This window comes from Maylandia zebra, linkage group LG15, assembly GCF_041146795.1.
Source record: "Maylandia zebra isolate NMK-2024a linkage group LG15, Mzebra_GT3a, whole genome shotgun sequence".
NCBI lineage: Eukaryota > Metazoa > Chordata > Actinopteri > Cichliformes > Cichlidae > Maylandia > Maylandia zebra.
Window position 1 is genome coordinate 6,961,196 of NC_135181.1, and position 26,994 is coordinate 6,988,189.

General features: G+C 40.0%; 1 protein-coding gene across 1 annotated transcript in view; it reads left to right on the forward strand.

Annotated features, from left to right (window-relative positions):
* The window catches only part of nkain2 (sodium/potassium transporting ATPase interacting 2), a 107,996-nt gene extending 81,218 nt beyond the window's left edge, over nucleotides 1–26,778 (forward strand). The window contains exons 4-7 of the mRNA XM_024805210.2: nucleotides 2,579–2,779; nucleotides 12,229–12,289; nucleotides 20,467–20,548; nucleotides 25,041–26,778. Coding sequence (XP_024660978.1) covers nucleotides 2,579–2,779; nucleotides 12,229–12,289; nucleotides 20,467–20,548; nucleotides 25,041–25,050 — 354 coding nt within the window. The 3' untranslated portion in view covers nucleotides 25,051–26,778. The remainder of the gene's footprint in view (nucleotides 1–2,578; nucleotides 2,780–12,228; nucleotides 12,290–20,466; nucleotides 20,549–25,040) is intronic.
* Nucleotides 26,779–26,994: the final 216 nt, after the last annotated feature.

Sequence of the window (26,994 nt, forward strand, 5' to 3'; positions counted from 1 at the left end):
AGGGAGCAAGAGAGAAAATTAGAGAGATTTTACTCATTAAAAAGAGGAGCACAACAAGGGGAGATGGCATTAATCAGAGCTCTGCGCTAATGAGGCATTTACTCATTATGCTGAAATAGAGAGAGGCCACGGAAAGAAGAAGAATAAGAAGGGGAGAAAAGGGGGGAAGGGGGGTGAGATCACAATATAAATGAATGGAGAGAGAAAAAGAGAGAGCAGGAAAAAATTAAGTAACGGTACAGAAAGAGGTGACAGAGCCAAGTGCGGATGTGGTGGGAGGTTAAGAGGGACAGGCAAGGACAAGATAAGGTGGGATATATGGAGTAGAAACAGGTAATGTAAGAACAGGGTTTCTATTTAAAGCTCTCTTTAAGGATTTATGTGCTTCAATAGAAGTGACTTTAAATGCAGACAGTGTACTTATGGGACTGTTGTGAGGATGCTATGTAGACTTTGTTTCATCTTCTTCTTGGGTAACATCAAACCACAATAGGCACACTTTCTTGCAACAAAAACTAATAGATTTTTTTTTCTAAATCTGAGTGGCACACACAAGAAAATCGGTTTTATGATGTTTTTTTTTCTTTCTATATCTTAGTATAAAGATTTATGGTGCTTTTAAAGAGCATTAGGGCCTCTCATTCGGCTAATGGCGAAGTAACACATGGACAGACGCCCGTGTGGTTCGCATGGTTGTCTGTTTAATGATCTATGCCTCCTCTTGCTAAATGGAGTCGTTAATATGTGCATTGTTTAATCCGAGACGACAATCATAGCTGATTCATTGTGCGTCTTTGAGGCTTTTAGAAAATGTAATGACGAGGAGCCTCTACAGATGCTCCACACTGGGCCCGTTTCAGCGTTGCTGAACTGAAATGACTTACCACAGAAAATGTAAAAGTTTAGAGTTTGTTCCATCAGTGAGGGGACTATTCATGCTTATTTGGACATAAAGTGTGACAGCTGCTTTCTCTGTTTTAGGTAATTAACAAATCTGTACGATATAAGGCAATCCTGCCTCATATGAGTACACGCTATCAGACTGTAGCTAGTGGCTTTGCGATGTTGTGCAGTTATGTAGGTAAAATGCTGACGTCAGCTGCTAGCACGCTTACCGTGTTCTCTTCTTGCAAATTAGCATTACAGTAAGTTGCCGTTTAACTCTAAACACAAAGTACGACACAACAGTGGTGCAGTTAGAGCTGGAAAGTTTTAAATCAAAGTGGCAGCGCAGTAAAGGTCTGCGAGCGAAAGTCATCCGGAGATGTAGAAACCTGCTGCTGATGCTAGAAGAAAAGTTAAGGAATCGCCAGTCATTAGGGCTCTTCCACTCAAATGAGTTTCTGCAGTTTTATGGAAATACATGGCAGTATGTGAAAAGATAATTAAATCTGGGTCAGAGTGGTATAGTGAATGATGTTGCTGACATTTATGGAGCCACGTTGGCAGTGCAGCTATAAACCCCCACAGTAAAGTTAACGCTCTAGTGACCCTACCATAAACCTAACCTTAAGTTTCAGATCATAAAAAAATGACTTTTATGTGTGTGTGCATGTGTGGTTTGGGGCGGGGGGGGGGGGGGGGGGGCTTTTAATGTGTTTTAGTGAGTATTAGTGAATATTTATTCCTTCGTCCCATGATTAGCAAGGCAAAAATCACAGATGCTAATTACTGATAGGTTGGTTCTGATTCTGGTTAAGTTTCCAAGTCATCATTGTCATAGTGATAATGATGACAGTAGCTGCATGTGCACAATTCACATCCAGGCCCAGAATCACTGGAATGACTTTTTATTAGGTACGCCTTGCTAGCATCAGATTGGACTACCTTAACTCTTCGTGGCACAACAAGTTGCTAGAAACATGGCTCTGAGATTTTGATCCATGTTTACTTGATAGCATCACACAGTTGCTGCAGATTTGCCGGCTGCATATCCATCATGCAAATCTCCCACTCCACCGCATCTCAAAGGTGCTCTATTAGATTGAGATCTGCTGGCTGTGGAGATCATTTGATTACACTGAACTCATTGTCATGTTTAAGAAACCAGTTTAAATGATGCTCAGCTCGTGCACAGGAAGAAAATATTTCCACTACGAAGCAGGATGGTTCCACGCTTTCATGTTGTTTATGCCAAATTTGCCCTTTTCTCATCTCTAAAAGATGGCTGTGTGGGAAAATCCCAGCAGATCAGCAGCTTCTGAAATACTCTGACTGTCTGCCCGTCTGGCATTTGCAACCATGCCACGCTCAAATTCCCTTAAAATCACCTTTCTACCCTACTCTGACGCTCAGTTTAAACTTCAGCAGGTCGTCTTTACCATGCCTACATGCCTAAATGCACTGAGGTGCTGCCATGTGTCTAAATAGACATATGCATCAATGAGCAGCTGAACAGGTATACCTAATAAAGCTGCTGGTGAGTTTAAATCTAAATCTTAGATCAAACCTCTCTCCTTACCTTTCTGTCTAGCTCTCAGGGTGCGACATATTCAGACGGCCTCTGCTTTGCTCCTTGTTCATGTTCTGTCTGAGGATGTAATCAACCTCTTTCTGTCTGTCTCTCTCTGTTTGCCAGGACTCTGACCTTGTCCTGACATTTAACCTGTCCATGCACCGCTCCTGGTGGATGGAGAATGGCCCAGGATGCAGGGTGACGCCCATCACCCCTCCTCCCTCCTGGGCACCCGAGGACCACCGATATATATCTATATCTGGCTGTCTGATGGATTTTCAGTTCATAGAGGTGGCTCATTCCTCGCTGCAGATACTCCTGGCTGTAAGTACTTGAGATGAATAAGTACAATGCACTGTAATTTCAAACTCAAGTGCCTGCATGTAGTAGACATACTCGGGGTTTATTGCTTTAAAAGGCAGTCATGACCTGCTGGTACTGTAGATACAACTGTAGCAGTTTAGAGCCGACTAAATTTGCCATAATTATGAGGGGAACATCAGGCAGCCTCCAAAGGAAAAACCTAATGCCTGTGCATTGAGTGGGCCTGCGTACAGGTGGTTGCATTCACCTATGCTTAACCTGCAACTTCGCACCACGAGAACAGTAAGGCTCTGTCCAGTGATAGCTGGTCAGTACTGGTAAAGAATATTTGGAGATAAGGAAATGGATTTAAATGAATGCAGCTGTCCACCATTAACTCTTCAAAAGTGTGTTAATCCTGTCCTACCTAGCAGATTCATCCATTCTTTTTGCATTTGGTACCAGGCCGCGAGAGTTGAGGCTTTATGGTTTTCAGGGTTTTTATCGTTAACTTGGTTTCCCTGGGTCTTTTCCCGTGTTGTAGTTGGGTGTCTTATTTTGAAAGAAATATTTACGCATTACCATAGCGAGCAGAGAGGAGAACGTTACTCTCAATGTTGTTGGCGCATTTCAGGAGGACGCTGGTAATAATAATGTTACGCAATTACACAGTGAATTCGCGTTTATTTTTATATTTACAAAATACCACAGTTTTTGCCTTGGTCATATCATTTTATTTTGTTGTGTTTATCCGCCTCACCTTAAAAGCCAGTCCGTGAAAATATTGTCTGTCATTAAACCAGACCGTGGCGCAAAAAAGGTTAGGGACCGCTGTCTTAGAAAATTAAGTAAAATGAGTTAAACCATCATATTTAAGGGTGTTGTTAGATTAAAGTACATCGAGCCTTTCTTGTTTCCAACCATAAATAAATCTTTTTGATCATAAATAATTACATGGTTCTTTTATTTGACTAAAAAGAAAAAATTTGTCTATCTCTGCATTAGTTTACATGTCCAGGTAAGTATTAACATATGCGGCAATTACATCCTAGGCTTTGTACTTTTTTGTCTGTGTATGGATATGTGACACGGTGCTTTTAAAATTGCAATTATTCAAATTATATTCGGCTATAAGTTGAACGTATTCTAAAGTGTACCACAGCCATGACAGCTCCTTTGTCTGCTGCAGCGGGTTGGGCCTTTTTAGTACCTGTTTTAGACTAAAATGAGTCTCCATTAAGTTAATAACTCATACCCTCATTAACATAGAATAGGCTGGATAAGCTGCTTTAGAAACCGTTCCTCTATCTCGGTTTTCTGCCTGTCTCTCTGTTTTATTTCATTTTTGCAAACGTGATAGTTTTCCTCTCTGTTTCTCTCTGCCCTCAGTATTTCTTCCTCTCCTGCACTGTCAAACTGTGATAATTAGGAGGATCAGAAGAGAGAACATACAGAGAGAAGTAAAAAGCGAGAATGAGGGAGGCCTGCCACTTCTCATATCAGTTTCCTCTGTACTGTAGCTCTGTTTGTACACATACATTCAAATAAGGAAGTGCACGCAATAAACAAGTCAGAGCTTTAATGCCACGGCCGTGCATCATTACGCCAACAAAGAACAGGGAAAAGGTTTCGGAAGCGAGTGACTCTCCGTCTTTTCGGTTTCATTCTGCATCTCGCTCTCTTGCAGTGCATGACTGTCCCCTTCTCATGCCTACTCTGTGTCTCTCTGACAATCGATAGTGGTGCTTATAGTGTGGCTGAGTGCCAAGCCGCCGCACAGCTGTACCACTGTCTCACTGTAATTGGTGTGTTGAAACACTGTCATGCTCCATGAGCACAAACTCAACAGTCTGACAGGTTCACCAGGCGACCGCCAGCCTTGTTTGGTGTAATTGACTAAGTGTGGGTTAGAGTTTGCTTGAATTACACCCTAAACTAAATGACTGGTCGTTATCAGGTTGATTGTCTGAATAACCGATGCTTGGCACATAATCCAGCATTGGTCTGTTGGTGTCATTAAAGCTTCGTATTTATTGTTACTTCCTTTTCTGGCACAAAGGCTTTCTAACATGTGACTAACATTGTGAAAAAGGTGTCTTATAATCGAACTATATTGTTTTGCAAAAATCTAAATGGGACTAAACTATGGGCCAGATTTATGTATGCATTGCACTTGTGCAAACTGGGTTTTGACGTTAAAGAAAATTACTGTTATAAAAGAATCATCTGTATTTAAAAAAAGAGCGCAAGGTTACATGTAAGAGATTTTTCAGACTGACTCTGTTGGATTTCTAGGAGCATCTTTCTCAAGGGGCAAATTATAAAGCAGAGAATATTTAAATCAAGCACGCAAACTGAAACATTTGCAATGTGAAGTTTACTCCTTACTTTCTTACTGCTAATAAACAAATTATTATTGAGTATCATTATGATCTTTTTCCTTGATGTTTATGGCATCTCAAGCTCCCATAACATTAAAGAGTCATTAACGAAAGGCAAGAGCATGAGCCAAAAGTTCAGAAAGAGTTGAATTACATTTGTAAACTCACCTGTTTTGAAATGTCCTACTTTATGACACATTATTTAAGTGGCAAAGCATGTTTGAAAGGTGATAATGATTGGGGGTGTGCATGGATGATTGGATGACATTCGACTGAAAAAGAGCTCAGAGGACCTCATTAAAGAAAACACCAAAAAATGAACATGAACAGGTTAATCTCATTATTTGCTCTTGTCAAGTTTGAACTTACACACCACAGGTGATTGGATCCTGGAGCAACGTTAATGGTGCTGGATCAATACTAACAGGTAATATCTGACAACCTGACAAAAAGGGGTAATGCTTGTGTTTTCAAGAATTAAAGGCTCTCGTGTTTCGATGGTGGGGGGAATCTAAATGTAGACAAGTCTGGACAGTGTGAGGAAGACAAATAGCCACTGAAGCATTGCAGCTGTCAGGTTCTTCAACACTGCATGTTTTTGTTTGTCTGGGTGGTTAGTTGGGTGTGTGATGGACTAGTTTGCTTTTCTAAGTGTCTCGCAGCAGTTGGATTTTCGTCTCCAGTTTACTGACTTCATGTGATGTAACAACTGTGACCGCAAATCTATTTTAGTTTTTTTTTCTCCCTACAACAGATGAGAATATTTGTCTCATAAGAAAACAACTCGTTCCACAGTCAGTCTCGTTGGGCTTTGTCCCATGGTTCATTTATTTCATAAAGTGTATATGATAAATCGTTAATTGGTTTGCTGCCTGACTTTTACAGTGAATTACTGTGTTAATTTTGAAGAGTGGACTAATTAGCTTTCTAAACTTTCAATTCCTTTACAGTTTGTTCCACAGAGTGAATATCAGCTGTACTGACGTAGAGCATAAGGCTTCTCCGGGGAGAACTGGAGCGTGCTCAGTGAAATGTAGGCCTTCAATCCCAGACGATAGCACAGTGGGGAAATGCACGAGCGTTACTTCTTTAATTACGTTTTTTTTTCCCCCTCAGCGCTATTGTACATCCTAATAGCACAAACAAAGTGATAATTATATTAAACAACATTATCTAAGAGGCTGTCTGCTGGCTCCGTGGTCTAAAGTGCATGCCTGCAAGTAATTTCAGTGATTAGCATAACTTCATCTAAAGTGGAGATACTAATCAGTGAAATCACCTACTGTTGTTTTTTGTTTTCTTTCTCTGATTGGGAGGAATGGCTGCATATAGCCTGGTCCCCACACACAGCTGAGTAACCCTGTCTCTGAGACATAATCGACTGATGAAAATTACCATTAGCTATGTCGGCTTGTTTGCATGTTACAACTCTGCACAGAGAATATGCTTAAATCAGGAGCACTTAAAACCAGGGAATTGATTTTATCTTTATTCTTCACTTTGAGAAAGAGACTGGGCATTTATTATTATTATGATGGACTAAAACACTTTCCTCCACCCTTTTCAAAATATATCATTATATTGCATTCCTGCTCTTTTCATAATGTGTCCAAAGAATCCTCCTTGTTTCAACGTGGTCTTCTGACACAGTGTTCTTTTGGTCTTGTATGTATGATATTGTCATCCTTCTCCTGATGAACCACATCTCTGTTTTCTTGATGGTGTCTCTTTTTTTGGTTTTTGTTTTGTTTAAAACAAATTAAGTATTAATTAAAGCTGTAAATTTTCACTCCTGCTCTTGGTGACAAAATATAATACACCACACCCTCGCCACACCCTCAACTCCCCCAGCATTTGTTTAAGTTTTAGAGGACATCATCAGCACGTAAATAGATTTAATCCAATGGATGCGACATCTTCGTCACAACACAATTTATCTTCAGTACAATTCCACAGACAGCTGTAATGGATTTGCTCATTGGAGATGAATTCATTTCTCATCAAAGAGCAATACATCCACAACACAAGGCAAGATTAGCAGACAAATAGACAACAGCTCTATCGTTAAGATTCAGAATGAACACTGTGAATGTTATGAGAATAAAGCAACAGTGAATGGGAGGGGTAATTGGTGGTGGTGGTCATGTATTAACCTGCGGATCTACTCAGCTGGTTTAAGATCTACTTAAAAAGCACTGTGCTTCATTCAAAATGTTAACTCCTCTTCATTTCTGGTGTAGAACTGACTGCGTCACTGGGAGACTGACTTATGCATGCACGTCCATGGCATCTGTCCTTGCTTTTCTAACAGGTCTCATCCCGTGATGGTATCAGTGAATTATTGCTCTCAGGCCATGCAGAACGTAGAGTTTCCATCCTTACCGAACACCAGCTGCTTGACATTCAACTAATTTCTCCCTGCGCTCCGTTCAAAACTTCCAGGTGTTATCAGAATCACTGCTAAGGGAACATTTGGAGCATCATGATTGTAGAAAAGTATGATGATTCACTTATCTTCCTTTTGTCTAATGGGATTTCTTTGCCTGCGTAGCACACAGCGGCAATGAAAGTGATTTTAGCAATGTGGCAATGTTCCTGAGGATTTTGGCCTGTTGAAAGAAAAACAAAGACCTGGTAAAAGTTCAGATATCCTGACAATGCACTGCCACTGACATTTACTTTTCCTTTGGCGCCACTAGAGGTTGATATTTGTGGTTTTCCATATCATTTCTCACCCCAGCTCACAGAACCTCTCATATAGCTGTAGACTCTTAGTGCAAGATTTATTAAGCAAGAGCCCGGAAAAAGTGCAGATGGAAGTGGAAAGTTCTTTGGGTGATCCACTACCATCTATGATCACAGATGGAGCTAGTTTATTCAAGTGATAACAACCAAAATCTAGCAGGAGTTTCTCCAATTAGCAGATTGTAAAGCAGACAGACCAACTAATAACACTTGCACAGCTTGCTACTTATAATCTGACAGACACAGCTAAGTGTTTGCTTAGGTTTTTGCTTATGAACAGCATGAATAGAATGGTGGACAAAATCCTCCATCAGGGGTGTTTTGACTCCTTCTCTGGCTAATTTCTGACATCTCAAATTTCAGGATTTATACGTAGAAAAGCGGCTTCACTGCAAACAATTTAGCCATTTAAAAGGAACAGAGATATGCAGATATGGCTCTAAACATTTGAGCTATGAGCTGCTCTTAAACTGTTATTATGCACTTGTACTTATAACCACTACCAGGATGATGTCAATAGAAAATTAGGTAAGACATGATTTTTTTTTTCTGTATCAAATAATGGTGCAATTAGCTAGAAATTGCCAACTGCAAGCCTTGATATTCATGTTGTATGACTTTTCTTTCTCTTCTTTCCATAAAAGAGGAACTCATGAATGGGAATCTACAAATACATGTGGAGCTCACTGCACGTCTTTATTAAATATCATTAGTAAATCTTACATCCTATTATTTTGTACTTTGGGTTTATTTGCAGATTAGTAGTATTGACAACTTCACACTTAACAATCACACCTGTGGGTAGCTGAGTCCAGGCCTTGCCAGATAATGGCATTTACCATCGCAACACCCCATTTCATTCTTACTTCATTTAATAAATTAATTGAATCATTGTTAACATGGACTAATCTGTTATAAATGCCAAATGGGAGCCGTAAAACAAAAACACCAAGAAGAAGAGTTGAGATTGAAAACATGCACGTGCATGTGTATCAGCCACTCACAGACACTGTGAAACTAGGAGGTGTAACTGCAGTGCAGGAAGGCCACTTTGCCATCGTTATCATTGCAAACATTTGTTCAGAACACTCTGTTCAAGCTCTGAAGGGGAGAAATGTTGCGGTCAACTACATCGAAGCGGGAAGAACATGCATATCTCACAATTTATCACCCATACCATTACTTTTCTCTACCTTGGAATAATGCAACTAGGTTTTACGGACTTACTGTTGCATAACTAACTACATTTGCAGTGTTTACCATGGCAACAGGCATTCGATAAACGGTATGTTTAAGAAATGGGACAAACTCCTGCCTCCTGGGATTGCATGCGCCCTTGTGCTCATAAAACCTAATAAGAATAAAGGGCTTCTGCTCTGAGTGAGGTGCACGGTGCTGTGCGGCGAAATGGTGAAGCTGTACAAGTTATTGCTTGTCAGGCTGATCAGGGGCAGGGATCCTGTCTGAGTTGATGCTGAAGTGGTGCTTTTTCCATTTCCACTCGTCACACTGAACATCGCTCAGTAACTAGGAAACCTAAATCCACAGACAAAATGAAAAAAAGGAGCCAGAGTCTGTCTGAGAAACCTGGGGGTATAGCTCACTAAAAGGCAGAAAGCATGTACTGTGGAGAAGCTAAAACACCGTATTTCTTTCTTTTTACAATCCCCGATAAAAAAAAAAGTTGATTTTAGAGAGGCCTAGTTTCTGAGAAGTAAAGATGGGCAAGGTTTTACCAATCTGCAAAAAAATTGTGTCTTTCAATTGTTGAACACTTTCAGAATAATGTTCTTAGTGGATCGCGGGTGCTGAACTGGTCGGCCTGCGATCCACTAAGCCCAGCAACTACTCTTATCAGTTCCCAGATGGTTACAGACTGTCAAAAAGAGGTGATGCTACAAACTGCTAAACATGGCCCTGTCCCAATGTTTTGGAGACATGTTTAAAATGACCTCTTTTTTTCCTTAAAATGGTACATTTTCACAGCTCAAACATTTGATGTGATTTCTATTTTTGTTTGTGAATAACATAGGTGTTTATGAGAGTTGCAAATCATGCCATTCAGTTTTTATTTATACACACACCTGTTTTGTAATTGTCTGTAAGTTGTATCTTACACTGACAATGTGTTTCTAGTTGGTTGCTATTGGCACTTTTTAATCAAAATCTTAGTCAAAACTAAAAATGTGGTTTGGAAGTGTTTGGCCCTGCAAAACCTAAAATAACAAATATGCTATTTTCCAGGGTTCATGAGCAGGAAAGTCCAAATATAACTGCAGGGATCAAACATAGACACACCCAGAACTCCAGCAATAAACAAGATAAGGAACACACATGCTTACAGCCCCATAGCTAATATTGGTGAACCCCAGCTATCTTATTTGGATTTCTTGACTCCAGGACGAGATATAATCAGACTTCTTGTAAACAGGATATTATGTTTATATGCAGCAAACACCAAAAACGGAATACTTGAGTTTCACGAATATTAACAGGATATTGATGTGCAGAGAAACGTACTCCGTCACAGCTGATCAGAATGTTCCCTATCGCGGGGCGGGCATGGCTCTCCGCTCCCTGTTCAGTCGCGCTAACACAACTGCACCCAAAAGTCATTTTCAGAGCCAATGAGCCTGCAGAAGAAGACAGAACAAGCTCCCGATCATTGGTGGAAAACTCCCTAAACTCTTCATAGTCTTTTAAGCAACATTTTGACTTTGCAATGCAAAAAGTCTGCTTCAAGTGAATACTAATATAAAAATCATTTCAAGCTGGATTGGCGGCAGACAGGAGACGCAGCCTGAGGTCGAGGTCATCCTAATCTTTGAAATGATGCTGTCAGTAGTACCGACAGCTGCGATGTTGTAGGACGTAAACTTATCAGCATCTTTGACCAGTGGATATTTCTCATGGCATATCTGCTGCACAAAGCACATTTGTTTTCTCATCAGTTTTGATCCCCCCGCTGATACCGGCAGCAGTTTCCTCCTCCTGTATGTGGCTTAGCTTTAAGTAAATTCATCTACCGCGCAGCGAAACACTGTATTCCTGACTCGTTTCCTTGTGTGAGGCAGAGGAGAGAGCGAGTACAAGGTGGAAGGAAATGGGATGTATAATGGCAAGAGAAAAAGGAAGAGAAGCTGGAAGGAATAGTCAGTGTGAGAAACGGAGGGGAGCTTTGGGAGCTGAACATTATTTAGAGTAAATGAGGTCAGGACCTTGAGATATACACTGAATCTCAAATGTAGCTCCTCACATTTGCAGCTAGCTGAGTGTTTATGCGCTTGTGTGTGTGTGTGTGTGTGTGTGTGTGTGTGTGTGTGTGTGTGTGTGTGTGTGTGTGTGTGTGTGTGTGTGTGTGTGTGTGTTGGCATCCGTCCATGTAGTCAATAGAATACCAACCAGGTCAATGTCATTTTCCCAACACTTAAAGCCATATTTCAGCAATAAGTCCTCTTTATTCAGGGTAATAGGTTAAATTAATGCCTCATACAAACACACGTGTATACCTATTTTTCCTCCCATCCCACGTTTTATCTCTTCCCTCCATCCTCTTCTCCTCCTCCGTCGTCGCGGGGTAATAAGGTCACTAAAATCCCGACCTTACATCGACTGCACCTTCCTGCATCTTTGCTCCAATCGGCCACCTCCTATCGGTCTCCTAGGAAACAGACAGCCAATGGGAAAGCAGATCAGATAGCAAAAGGTGTTTTGCTGGTGTGGATTGCTGTACCACAGTCTAAACATAACCCACACAGATACACACATGTTTAATGTAAGCTTCTCCCTGTAACAATCACAGCACAGAGCTGCAGCATCCTTTTTTGATTGTTTGGCCCTCATTATTTCCAGGTATGTGAATGGCTTCAAACGGACATGACATGATGAGATGGAAGACTGTGAGGTTCACCTCTGGTTGTACGCTTACAAAGCCCTGCCCCACAGCGGTGGTGTAAGGTTTTCATTCTGATGATAATCACAAATGTAGCATTATCTGCCTTGATTTTGTAAGCTAGAGTTATTGCTTGTGACCGAGGCAATAGACGGCACGTTTACCCACAGCATGTGCATTAAAACAGTGTCTGTGGAGCTCTAAAACCATGAAAATTTGGGATAACCTTGTGGTTGTCATTGAAAATATGTTTTTGCACACACACACACACAGCGCTCTATTTTGGAGCAAAATACCACAGTGCTGTTCCGCTCCACTTCCACCAACACCTGTTTTCTCTGTCTGTTCCAACTATTTGTTCACCCTCACATGTTTTCCGCTTTCTCTCTGTGTTGCACAAAAGAGTAATGTTCCTCTGTTTTTTGTCTTTTTTCCTTTGTCTTTGTCTCTAGTTGGTGGGGTTTATCTACGCCTGTTACGTGGTCAAGCTTATTTCTGAAGAGGAGGATAGCTGTAAGTACACAGTCACACACCTGCAGTCACATGGTCATACACGAAAAATACCTTGAAAGCAAAATTATGTTTTTATTTTTTGAAACTTACATAATCCTCGATTTAAATGAGTACTTTCATCTCTTTTAAGTGTGTGCGAGGAATAAATGATTACATATGGGGAGTTACATTGAGATCCACAAACAAAAGTTATAATTGATTCACATGAAAATATGCGACTTCTGAAATATCAATCTTATCAACATTCATTAAATACCTGCAGAATCGCATCTGCGGGATCCATATGAGTAGAGGGAGTTGCAAGTATTTACACGAGTCGCACAGCAGCTGTGACTTTATTAAATATTTCAAACTATTAATTATCTCTAACATGGAGACAGGATTAGTGAGATTCTACCATCAGATTTAATTCTCTGCTTCAGACAGGTGAGCTGTCTCACTCAGAGTTTATAAACACCAGTCGTACCATTTGTCACAAAGCACACATCCTCAGGTTTGAGCACTGAGCCACATTCCAACTCCTGAGGTATTTTTAGTTTACTGTTTGTAAAATTCATAAATCTTCACAAAACAGAAGTAAAACAAAGTCCACGATACAAAACAATAAAATACAGGCAGCACAGTGAAAAACACCGTGAAACAGGCAGGTATGGAAACAGAATGACATGACGAGGTTTAATTGAAAGACAGGGAAATGCCACAGGAACACACTGAAGGTTACGGAGTTGAGTGGAAACAGCTGGGGAACAAGAAACAGGTGAAACTATTCAAAGATAATGAGACAGGAAGTAGACTAACCTAGAATTGAGAAACAGAAGTCAGGAGAGTATCAAAATGAAAAAAGAAAGTGATTATACACAGAGACTAAACCCTAAGACACACTTGACACAGAAGTATATAAGGAAAAGGGCTAGAAAAATAACAAGTATACAGAATAACCTCAAGCCAGAAAACAAATGTAAATACATGGGATCTGAAACAAAGTACTTAAGGCTACAAATACAAAGGAGCATGACAATCAAAAAAAAATATATATATATACAAATAAATTATCAAAGAATTGAATGTCAACAGATACTCAAAACTCTGGGTCCACAACCAATGACGTTGCACAATGAGAAAAAATTGCAGTTTTTTTGTTCTGTCGAATGGTTTAATCTGTTCTGAATTTTTTTGTTTGTTCGTTTGAAAAGATTTTTTTAAAAACTGTAGCCATTTAAACTGAGGATTTTAATTGTTTCTCTGGCTGCTTTTAGCGTGTGTAGAAATCCAAAGGTTGACAAACCCGCTGTTCCTGGTTACGGTTGCTAAGCTCTGACTAAACTCTGTTTGGCAAGGTTCAGTGGTTGATTTCTAATATACTGGGTAAAGTTGCTTTGAAGGGTCAGGCTTCTAAAATAAATTCAATCTGTCGCCCTCTCACTACACTCCTCCTGTCCATCTTGTTTATTCTCTTAATAAAAAAAAGCAGAAGGTTTGAATGGAGCCATTGTCTCGTTGAGGGTCGTTACCACTACTTTACCGACACAAATTCACAGTGAAACTTGTAGCCCACAGACTTAACAGCCGGGCTCATTCATTTTACAGCAACATGCAGAGAAAGAGACGTGAGAGAACGTGTGGAGGATGAAGATAGCTGAGCACATTTCTGCTAGATCAAAGTTGCTTTTCATTCATACTGCAGGTCTCTCCCTCATGCTTCCCACTTTCAACCACCATCACCAAGCAACAGTCATGGAGGGAAAAATGTGTGAAGAGAAAGGGAACTAAAAGATGTTCATCAGTCAATTCACAAAGTATTTGTCTTTATTGAGGCTTTTATCGATACATCAATTCATTAATACAACCATGCTGATTTGGAATTGGGCTGGTTTTCCAGAGGTGACACTGACTACTATATAGTAAGCGTTTTATGTAAGATGTGAGTCTAAATAGTTGCCTTTGCATGTGGCGCAGAAGATGAAAATGTGGCACATCAACATGTTAATTCAGTTTTTGTTGCTTTTAAAATGCAGTGTGCATCCTTGTGCATTTACTTGAATGAGCCCATTTACCTGAGGCCATCAGTTAAGTTATTCCGTTAAAGTAGACGCAGCCGTTTTTCCCAAAGATCAATACCGTGGCATGTCTTATTCAACAGTGAACCATGGAGGCTGCTTGTTAACGCATAAATATTGATAGGTAATAAATGCAGACTAGATCAGTGGAAATAGTTTGAAGCCTCGAGACTAGACACATTTTTCTGCTTTCCTTCCTGCCCTGAACAGATTGGGAGTCGAGATTGAAGGGGGCAAATTTATCCCGTCTGTTATAAAAGTGTGGGTCAGTACTGGGACAGGACGACCTCTATGTTAAACGAGGTCACAGCGAAAAGTGAAATCATCATAGTGTAAAAATTTAAGAACAGCTGAGAGTAATGTAATGTTACATTTATGAGACTTTAAAGGAAAATAATTGAGTTTCAGGGGTTGTTTTTGAGAGGAGGTTTTTTTAATACTGCATTTTAATAAGCTCAGTGATGACAGTAAACCTAAAATGCCACTTTGCCTTCATCTCCATGTCTAAATAATTGATGTGCAACATTTAGTATTTGCCCTTTTGTTAACTGCATTTTGGCCGTTGGCTTTCGATACTGCACATTCCTCCTGATGCTGCACCCCGAGAGAGAGTTTGACAGAACTAAGCAGCAGACTTTGATGAGAGAAATGTGTTGCCATCACTGTGCTTAGTGGCGTGAAATGTTGCCAAAAACAAACATTCTTAGTTTTTAAGGTAACAAATCCAGTCCCTGGAAAAAGTTTAAATAACATTTACTCATCCATGAGTTATGTAGTCCTGTCTGAGCACATGTTTCTGTCAAAGTGCAACAGCTTTATTTTTTCACATTTTAGTGCCTGTTCTTATTTTTCATTGGTTTGAGCTGATAGGGCTCAGCTAAAAGATGTCAGAGTTCACAGTATTTTCATGCACTAACAGAGACTAAGAGAAAGATGTCACCGAGAGACTCTTGAATAGAAATCTGAGAAAATTCTGTAGTGGCAAGGATGGTAATTATCCCACCCTTACCTCAAAAGAGCAACAGTCAAACCAGGAAACCTGAGAGTCAGTTGTGTTGTTGTCATACATTTTCACAGTAGTTTCTGCTATGTTGTGGCAGGCTTATGTACTCTGTCTACATGGCATTAGCCAATAATGGTTGGAGGCAAGCCTCCTAATAGCCTGCAACATCTACAAAATGGCAGTAATTTATAGGATGGTGGAAAGTTCAAGACAAAACGCTGTTTGAGATACAAAAAGAGAGATTGCTTTCACTTTAATTGATACCTCTTTTGAGATTTCACAGGCCAAGCCCTGCTTGCCTTGCTTGCCCTTGCAGAACGCCAATTATCTATACATTGTATACATGCAGGATCTCTTCCCATTTATCTAAACAGGATGTTCAGAATAACTGTCTAGAGGCATTAGCAAGAAGGCTGACAAGTGGCAGGACTTTTTTGGACAATTATTTCATGTTAACAAGACAAAGTCCCTAAATAGATAAACATGAGACATAAAAACTGCATGGATAGAATCAAAAGAGATTCCTATTAAAAGTTCTTAAAAAGTTTGGTGTCTTTGCCCCAAAATACGTTTTTTTCTGAGCTTCTGTTCCCCTGCTGATTACACATGTACTACCTGAACATCATTATAATTTCATTTACAGTTGAGTCTCTCACCACATCAGTACTAAGGAATGGAGAGCATTCTAAATAATGTCACAGTAACCTGAGAAAGATATATCTCTATAACTTTATATAGTAAGGAATAATATCTTCTACCAAACTGTTGAAACGGTCATGAACCATTATAAATGAGTCTGAACTGCATGGTGATTGTATCGTTGAATTTTTTAAATATTATTTAGCTGTTGATTGGCCTTTTGGTAGCAAAGATGGGAATTCTTTGGGTAACAGAATAGTCCTTTATATATTTCTAGACAGGATTCGTTGAGTGCCATATTTCCTCTCCTTTAATGGCTCTGTTGACATTAACAGCATAATGAAAAAAACTCATCAATCAACACATGATGAGTGTAGTGGGGCCCTTTTCATTACTTATTTATTCATGAACATTTCACAGTAGATAGAAAAGCTATAATTTGAAACCATGTTGTGAGGGACTTTAACAAATCTGGGCAAATTTCACCTCCACATATTAACAGCTGACCCATACATTCATCCATTTTCTAAATCAATTATGATATTAAAAGTGATGGGAGCTGGAGCCTATTATAGTGTACACTGAGAAGGAGGCACAAGGTAGAGTCTGGCCAGGTTGCTAGTCTATGAAATTGTTAATGCATGTTGACAAATGCATTCGCACTCACGTTCACACCAACAGGCAATTTAGAGCTTTCAGTCTATCGAAATTGCATGTCTTTGGACTGTGGGAGCAAACAAGGGCACAGAGGAAATTCCTGCAGACATGAGGAAAACCTTCAAACTGCACACAGATGAGAGATAATAAACTGCATGGAAGATTTTAATACTTCTCAAGGGGAAAATGCTATCAGAAAGAATCAGGATTCAAATTAAAGTCTCAGCCCTCTGTTAAAGTAGGGATAGGCAACATGTTTTGAAAACCATAAAAACCTTTCAGGATATTGTAATTCAAGCTCTGTGTCTTTTTTTTAGTCAATCACAAGTCCTTGGAGGTACATTGTGGTGAAACAATAATTATCTGACTTTGAACTGGAAAAGCTAGGCTTGAACTCCAGATAAAGCATTGATAAATCCATCAGATTTAATATATAAAAAACAATGATAGTGATGCTAAGCAGTGAGTCCCAAATTTTGGCTGTGGAAAGTGGTACACAATGATCCATCCTGGGTGAATAAACAATAAGGGAGCTTGGTGGAAATCAGCCTTGGGTGAAGAAGTGAAAACTCAGGACCAATAATAATTTGAGTTGCTGAGAAAGCTCATTACCTTGATAATTATTCTGTGCTTGCCTGAGCATATGTGTAGGTGTGTGTGTGCGCATGTGTATTAATCAAGATAGTAAGTGTTATCTGTCTCAGAGCTACTCAAATGTGCCAGACAGATTTTTATCAAACGCATTCGTACACACAAACGACACGCAGTTATGAATGAACACTTTAACATAGCAACAGCAACTTTTTATTTAACAGTCATCATAGAAATGTTTGACCAGTAATAAATGTAAAGAAATATAAAGTTTTGCAACATTTTTTGAGAGAGTTGCTTATGTGCTTACACTCTTACTGGACAGTCTTGAGCCTTATGAATAACAAATCTGAATTTTTAAATTGGGTAGCTACAGCTTGACAGGCAGCACGCTGACAAGCTCAGAGGCTCCATTTTCTCTAGTGTTCAAAGGGTCGAGCATGGCAGAAACTCTGCTGAGGCTATTTGACTGCAGCATGAATCAGCAGGAAACCCTTACGGTTTACACCAGGCCATTCCTCCACAAAAGGATCCACACAAAGAAGGAAAGCTCCATGCACCAACAGAGGCTCTGTCTTGTCTTTCTGAACAGTCACAATCAGCTGAATGACCACCAGAAACTGTTCCATCTGCTTTTCTGTTGTGTGTTAGGCTGATATTCAAATTTCTCATGCAAGCAATGTGAAAAAATAAAGGACAACTTGTTTTACAACTAATTAAGACTAAAGATTAAGATTTTAAGTGAAATAAACAATCAAGAAAAGTATGTCATGCCAAATTCCTAAAATACTAAATAGCTTTTAATAATAATCAGTGTTAGATTTTCATATTCTTTACTGATAATGTAGAGTATGGTTGTCTTTAAAGTAAAATTTTAAATGTCTCAGTGTTGCAAGATCTATATTAATTGATTATTTTTAATTTAACGTGAAGATTTAGTTATGTGCACAGGCATATTTCAACTTTTTTTTTTTTAATAAAAGCAATTACAGTCTGGTTGTTAAGTCCAGCATCATTATCCATTTCCGTATTGAAATGTTCCTCAACTTCCAAAAGCAAACAGAGTTGCCATTGACCATTAAAGCAGCAGTCTAAATTCTTTCAAGTCCAATAATGATCAGTGTCTTTTGCAGCTGATATTGCAATAAATCTCGAGGCATGAAAATCAGGATTCATAGAGCCAAGACGATTGCACTAAGTTAGCTGGCTAGTTAACATCTTTATGCCTCTTGTCTTTCTTCCCACATCCAGCCGGTCACAAGCAAAATAAAGATGTAAAACTAAGTTTTGAAGGGTTACTGAAGTTAGTTAAGCTGATCGAAAATTATTCGCTAGCTTCAGAGCTAGCGAATATTAAAACCATCCAACACTTTGTTTCCACCACTGTGTTACATCCCCACGAAGAGGTCTTGGGTTGTGAGTGTGGGGACCCGTAACAAATGGGTCCAGAATGGAATGAAAAGGAAACCAGACAGAGGTGTTCAGTATATAATATAGTTTTATTACAAATAATTTGAACTGACAGAGACGGCAAAGCCGTTTTACCAATAACACTAGAAAAAGAAAAAGCTCGCAAGAACAAAGGACACAACAACCAAACAGGCACTTCCGGGGGCCCACAAGCCCACCCTATCACTAGCAGCAGCAAGTTCCACTACTGCTGCTTCTGCTGCTGTTGAGGCCCACAAGTCCACACTACTCACATGAAGCAGCTACTCTCCCCACTGCTCCCACAACTCCACGCCACAGGCAGGACAATCACACAGTAGGACCTCTTTCGACATCTAGAACACAATGAAGAAACACCAGAAAAACCACCACCATCACACAGTTCTTCCCCAGCCTATATAATCTCAGAGAGGTGATTGCTGACTGGGCCCAGGTGGTAAACTAGGCCAATGAACACCAGCTGTGTCCTGGGGAGAGAGAAGAGTGAGAAAGACAAAGGGGTGGAGCAAAGGAGGAGGAGGCTGAGAGAGAACGCCACACCCACACAAGGGGAGGTCCTGGTAGGGCCTTAACCCACTGAAAAAAAGTCACAATTTCAAGTTACCGATAGATTTTCTTGAAATTTTGAGTTACAGGCTTCCATGCAATACAGGTGCGACTTAATACAGAAATTATATTTATTATTTCAGTACTAAACAAGTGCTTAGCTGTTGAGGCTAAAGCTAGCTGCGAGTTAGCATAGCAAAATCTTTGAAACAGGAGAAATTTTTCTCAAACAAAAACATCTACATCTACAATTTTAGTAACACATTATCTCTTTTTTATTTGATTTTAAAAATATAATATTTTAGTGATTAGAGGATGGCTAACTGTACATAATCAAATAATCTAAGTTGCTAAAAAAAACTGCCTTTTTTTTCTTTTCTTTTTTTTACATTTTTTTTAATATAGATTAACTAAACAAGAGTTAACATGTTGATTATCTATCTGATAATTGTAGAGCTAAGCTTATTGGGTTGCATAAAGATTTACATCAATCTTCTCATCTAATGCACGATGCAATACATACATGCAATGTATGTATGTTATTATCTTAGTAATAGACATATAAAAGCTATCTGCCATAATGAGGGCTTGTTTTGGGAATAAAGATGCCTGACTGTATGTGGTACTTGCTGTAAAATGTTATTTAGACTTGTTTTCTGCAGGTTTAAGGTAAATTCACAGCTACGTTTGCTCTATGCAGTGACAGCCAAAACTCTGCATTGTACTTGAAGTTATGAAATCTCACAGAATAAATAGGAATGTATGCTGCTGATCAAGGCAGGGAAGTATCATTTTATGAGCTCTGCAACATCAAAGTAAAAGAAATATCATGGCTCCCTCGCTTCAAAAGTCCAGGCTTTTTGCCTCTGTGTGAGGAAAGCAACCACCTGCTGGCAGCTCCTCAGCTCAGGAATCTGTGGAGCTATCCTAGATAATTTAGGAGTTAAGCGTATTCTCAAGGCATAAATATATATCGCTGCATAAGTCTTAGTCTTGCACCTAAAAATAGATAGGAAATTTGCATTGCAGAATTTTTACTTGAAGCCGTTTCATGCTTACAATCCTGATTAGCAGGAATAGAAGCAACAGAGATGGTGGTTCTGGTTCAAAATGTACTGCTGAGACCTCTGTAGGTGGAGTAGGTTTAAAGGCATGAATCATCTGTTGTGGGATGTTCCCACTTGATAACCACGGTGACATACGCTTTCTCTAATTGCTTTTGTTTTTTTGTGCAGTTGATTTTATAGGAGGGTTTGACTCGTATGGCTACCAGGGGCCTCAGAAGACCTCCCACCTTCAACTACAACCCATGTACATGTAAGTATGGGGACACTCTGTCTCTTCTGCAGATGCCTGGCTAAAATGCTTTGAGGTTAATTTTATCATATGTTGTACCAACAACATTAGTGCCATGGTCATTCCTCACTTTTTTAAACCCCGAAAAGCTCTCACCCTCTAAAATTCAACTCCAACAGTCTGTTTAGGGGTTCATTTTCATCTGGGTTTGATATCATGCATTCTGCAGAGGTGGATATAGGCACGTTCTTGCTCTATCAGCATAAGGGCTTATCATTTACCAGCTCAGGTCTCATCAGTTATCACCACTGTGGTGCTTTTATCACTCCCCTCACAAATAAAGGTGAGCCATGTAGTGAAAACCACTACACTGTTTTTGATAATTAGCTCTTAACCATCTTTTCCACTCTGACTGGAACGAGCACCTACCAGAGTATTATTTTTGTCTCATGGAGTGGCCTTTGTTGTTGTTGCAAGGTTTTTCTTTTGCGTATTTGCAGGATAGATCCTAGTTTATATGGTAATTTCCCTAGACTCAAACTGTGGATTGCAGTTTCATCAAAATCCTCGGCTGCTCTTAGGCAGCGAAGCCAATAGGAGATCACAAGACGAGTCCAGGCTCAGACAACCGTGCATCAATCTCACTGTCTCGGTTTGTTGTGGGGAAGGCGCCGAGCGAACGCAGGAAAGAGGTCCACCAGTGTAACAAACAGCGAGGAAAAGTAATGGTGATTCCACTGATGTGCAGCGGGCAGGTTATCAATAACAGTTTTTATTAGAAAAGAGCCAGAGCAAATTAGAGAGAGAGAGAGAGAGAGAGAGAGAGAGAGAGAGAGAGAGAGAGAGAGAGAGATGGGTGAGAGGCTAGTAGATGAAGAGAAAGAAAAAGAGAGAGGAGTGGCTAAAAAGAGAAACAGAGAGTGATGGATGAAACATAGGACTAAACAAAGAAGAAAGGCAATAAAGGACCATTCTGTAGTTTTATATCTCCCCTGTGGAAGCCATAACACGGGTCATAAATCATCAAAAAACCCTCCACACACACACACACACACACACCTCCCCACCCAAGATAATTGCTGGAAACACAAACACACATAAACATACACACGAGAGCTGAAGCATGAGTACACACAAACTCATACGCAGAAACATCCAGACAGTAGTTGTGCTTGTACACATATGGACACACAAACGTACTTTACAGTATATGCACACATACTGACACAAACGTCATCAATATGCTATCATTGTTCTCCAGCTGTTGTCCCTTCAGTTTGGTGTTTATTGGCTCTGGCCAAAGGGACCAATAAAAAAGCATCAGCTGTACCATCCCAAAGGAAAAACACACAAACACACACCTACACACACACACACGCACAACAGTCACCCCTCCAGCCTTCTGTAGAAATGTCTTTCTTTTTACAAAGAAAAAAATGACTTTTGTGGTTTTATGATAGAAAAAAATATACAGAGCTGAAACTCTTGGAGTGAATTTATTACACATTTTATTTAGTCCTCATCTTTTTGTCTCACGCTAATTAGGGGTGGAAATTGATAAGAATTTAGCAATTCTGATTCCATTATCAATAACACTTATCTATTTGATTCCTTATCCATTCTCTTATTGATTTTCAGTGGGTTCTCATTGGCTCTGCCATTGCTAAGCAGCATATCAAAGACATTACATTCATGCAAATTGATTGCAGTGCTATGTGGTCAAATGTTTGTGCATGCTGGAGGTATTGCAGTACGATACTTAATAACTCCTAGAAGAAAATAATTTGTTACATTGCTTTTTACTCTGTAAAATGACCTGAAACACATTGTCTCAAAGTCTCTTTAGGCTACAGCCCCATACATCAACACAAACCCCTGTCCTAATGAGAACACACATACGATCTTTCTCTTAGTATTTGGTTATGAACACAAAACTGACAGCGCTAAGCAAAGATGAAAACCAGCACAAAGACATTTTGAGAAGTCTGACTGCTCATCAGGTTGCTACGTGTTGAAGTTCAGGGTCTGACAGCTGAGCTGGGGTTAGTATTCACTTATCAGCTTTAACATCATTCTGGGTTCTTGGCTAGCTTAATGTTAGCATGTTCTCTGCACAGGTGCTTGCAAAGAGGCAAAGTTGTGTTAGCAGTGTAATGCATCTTCTTTCTGTTCTCGATGCAGTTTGCACTTCATTTGCTCCGGCTCTTTTTATCATGCTCTCATACGTTTCTGTAATAGAAATAAAAGTAGTGTCCATATCCACGCTGCAGACTTTGACGCTAATTTGCTCCTCTGACACGCAAACTGAAATCAGCCGACTGTAGAACGAGTACAAGTGGAACCAATAAGTGGAATCGAGGCAAGCAGACTAACAATTGGGAACCAGTTGTTTACAAGAACCAGTTCTTGGTTCCCATTCCTAACGCAGCTGACCTCTATTGCATTGTGGCATAGTTTTGAATGATAGGCTGTATCGCCAAGAATCATCTGATTTCAAAGTGCTTTATTTTGACAGCATTCACTTGTAATATTTAAAACACGTTCTGTTAGAAAGAGGGGATTCAATTTTTACGTGGTTGCTGGTAGGTAGCATAAGACCAGCAGTGACTGCTGTGAGTACAGTGCGCTGTATTGCCAAAAGTATTTGGGTTGAGGTCAGGACTCTGTGCAGGCCAGTCAAGTTCTTCCACTCCAAACTGGCTCATCCATGTCTTTATGGACCTTGCTTTGCACTTGTGAGCAACTATGTTGGAACAGGAAGGGGTTGTCCCCAAACTGCTCCCACAAAGTTGGGAGAATGAAATTGTCCAAGAGTCTTGGGATGCTGAAGCATTAAGAGTTTCTTTCACTGGAACTAAGGGGCCGAACCTGACTCATGAACAACAAACACCATTATCACCGCTCCATTCAATTTTACACTTGCCACAATGCAGTCAGACAAGCACTGTTGTCCTGGCAACTGCCAAACCCAGACTCATCATGGGATTGCCAGACAGAGAAGTGTGAGTCGAGACTCCAGAGAACACATCTCTAATGCTCTAGAGTCCAGTGGTGGCATACTTTAAACCACTACATCCGACGCTTTGTAATATTTGTTATCCTTAGAATGAGAAATTACAAGTCTTGAGCCATCCACCATTTCTTTATGTTTTGCTAGAAAAATAGGGAAAACTTGGAGTGATTTACTGAATTGTGTGCAAACATACATGAGTTTGTACAATTCTAGCAACCTTGGTATAACCTTATTTTTAAACATTGCCTGATTTCGCTCAGGCAATCTTTCTTGTATTATTTTTTTTAAATTAGTCTTCAGGAATAACTCTTGAAGGCATGGTTCACCATCATGTATCGTCACTGCACAGCAGCAAGATCCTGAGTTTGAATTCGTCAGCTGTCTAGGGCTGTTCTGTGTGGAGTTTGCATGTTCCCCACGAGTTGGTCCTAGCACACCAGCTTCCTCTCATAGCTCCACATGCAGAGGGTTAGATTCATTGGTCATTCTAAATTGACAGGGTACACATGTCAGTGTGAATGGATGTCTGTCTCTCTGTGTTAGCCCTGCAATAGATTGGCGACCTGTAAAGAGTGTAACCTGTAACGCCCTAAAAGTGGAAGAAGATGGATGGATTGAAAACACTGCACAGTGTGCTAAAATATGATATGTTTTCAGCTAAAGACTAGAAACTGAAGAAATGGGAACAAATAATGTGTTTTGGTAACAAAGTGCCTCAAGATGCATTTTAAAATGGTTTCTTAGCTAAGTTGTCTGTTATGTGTAGATACACCACTGGTTTATCACTTGAGTGAGGGGAGGTTTTTTTGTACTTGAATGTTTCAAGGGTCAGTGTTAAAGGGCCTAACAGAAGAAAAACACTTCTCTGAAAATGGTCAGGTAAAAGAAATGGGCTGATACGAAATAGTGAAAAAGCAGCCACTGCCCAAAGAAAAACTTTTTTCAGAAAAATCTGGAGAGCTGTTGCTCAAGAGCGCTCTAAAAAAAAAAAAAAAGACAAGAACAGATGGCTCAAGACTTTTTCAAAGTACAGGTTACACGGCTACCAAATCTTAGTCTTACTCTTACAGTTAGACATCACTGCATTAAAGATGATGTAATATGATTGCATTAATGTCAGATGATTGTTTTGGCAACAAAAAGGGGGTGTGGGGTATCACAGAGCCAGTGTACCCTTGAGATTGTCAGGCTCTCTCTCGAGTGTTATCTTTCACAAAACACATGGGACAAGTGCTCATGATGTTCTCATCCAGCAACATTATCATGAGTAAATGACTAAGTCAGGGAGCGTACTGAACACAATGTACTGCTTAGCATTTCAGCATAAACCTCTTAACCTTCAGTGTTCTCATTTTTACGGAAGATTTGACCGTGTCACATACACTTTATGTTTTCATGTCTTATCGCACCTTAAAAATAACTACTTACCAGTTAGAATAGAAATAAAATCATTGGCATTGTTTTGGGTTTTCTTCATCTTGTCTTTTTTTCCCCCCACAGGTCAAAATAAGCCCAGAAGCGACTCCAAGAGTGCTGCCTTACCAACGATTCCTGCTTAAAATCCTGTTTTTATTACTCCCAACTGTCTTTTAATAAACAACAGAGACACAGACAAGTAGACAGGGAACAGATGACTCTCTGCGATTCAGCTCACAAATCTCCCCAAACACTTGGTCAGATGGCTTCCCACTAGCCTGTCTTTCAGTGGAGTTCCTGATGAAACATTGGCCTCATGTGGCTCAGCATGGTAACTGCAGGACATTTTTCATTCCTTCCTCAGACCCGGTCAGTAGCCAGTGACTTGCTTCTCCCTTGTGCTGCTGGGCGTCTGCTTTACGAGGGAAACCGAAGGGATGCAAAGAGGCCACGCTCGACGGTCGACGGTCACGTGTTCCTGCGAGCTTCCAATGAGAACTCGTTCAATTTTCTGCTGTCAAAAGAAAAAAAAAAACATGTTTCAGGAGCGCTGGTTAAGTGTGTTGGTATCTAACAGCTCTTGCGCCTCACCAAAGAGTTTAAAAACCATCCCCGTGCACACAACAGAGCCTGTTTAACCTTCTCTGGAACTTTTTGCTCTTTGTGCCTGACTGATTAACACTTGGAAAAGTCCAGCGAAGAATCTCCGAACATGACTACCGATTAAGGAATGTTAAACACCTTTCAAAGTTTTTTTTATTTTGTTTTAGTTATTTATTTATTTATTTTCGGTGAATTTCAGGATCTGGTTTTCTAACGGTGATGGCCAAGACGGCAGGAGGACACATTTTACTCTGGCAAAAAAATGTTGAATGTTATCCAACAGCGTTGATTTTACCGTCCTCTCATCTGTGCATGCGTACAGGAAGCAGACGCATTCACAGACAGGCGTTGAGTAATGTACATGTGAACGCATGCATGCACACAAACACACACACACACACAAACTTAGGACAAATCTTAGCACTTCACTTTTTTTTTTTTTTTACTGCTAATGTGAATCTTAATGTTTACAATTGAGAGACTGAACACTTGACTGACGCAGCAGGTAGAGATGACCCACACTTCTTAGCTGCAGCATCCCAAAGGTCGGGGTGTTTTCAGCCATACAAGGAAAAAAAAACAGCTGTGTCTCTTGCTGTATAAATATTTCGTCTTCCACCCAAGACACATACAGAGATGGCAACAAAGACAGAAAATGTCACAGGAGAGCGACAGGTTCCCATCCGTCTCAGTCCTTGTGTAGACTACCCCATATCTGTCACCGAACAATCGATTCTCTTTTTCTTAATTAGACTCTTTTGTTTTTTTAAAGAAAGAATGGCAAATCACCCTTTTTTGCAATATCCAGCTCTTTTTAATAATAATTCAAAAGCAGCCAAAATCTTCTGCAGGCAACACTTTATATAAATGACAATCACAGTCAGAGCAGCCTGTCGTGTCGTGAATTGGCATTTTTCTGTCAGTTCAGGGAGCTGGATGTTAGAGAAGGAAACCTTCCCGAAAGATGGTGGTCACCGTCACTGGAGAACAGGGAAGCCTTTAAATGATATTCTTTGATGCATTATTTGATGTTTCGCCTTTGTGGTGAATGATAAAAGATTGAAAGGAACAAATGGGGAAAGCAAGGTTTGCCGTATCCTTGCACACCCTCGCCAGCAGCCTGATGAGGACAAAAAAACAGAGAAAGACATTTAGCAGTTCTCCTCTTTCACTTCATTGCTCCACTTTTAATGCTTAAAGTGCCAACTGTACCATCACATAGACCTCTGTAGACCTCGGTTTCAGAGAGCCGCACACTGGGACCAATAATAGTAGGTCTCAAGTTTACTTTGCAGGGTTTCCATGAAAGAAAACTGATAAAAGAAATCACAAATTAAAATTATATTGGCATTCCAGATAGCCAGCAGGTTTTTTTATTTTATGTTTTATTTTTATTCAACTGACTCCTCCTGGAAATGTGACTGATGTTGCATTT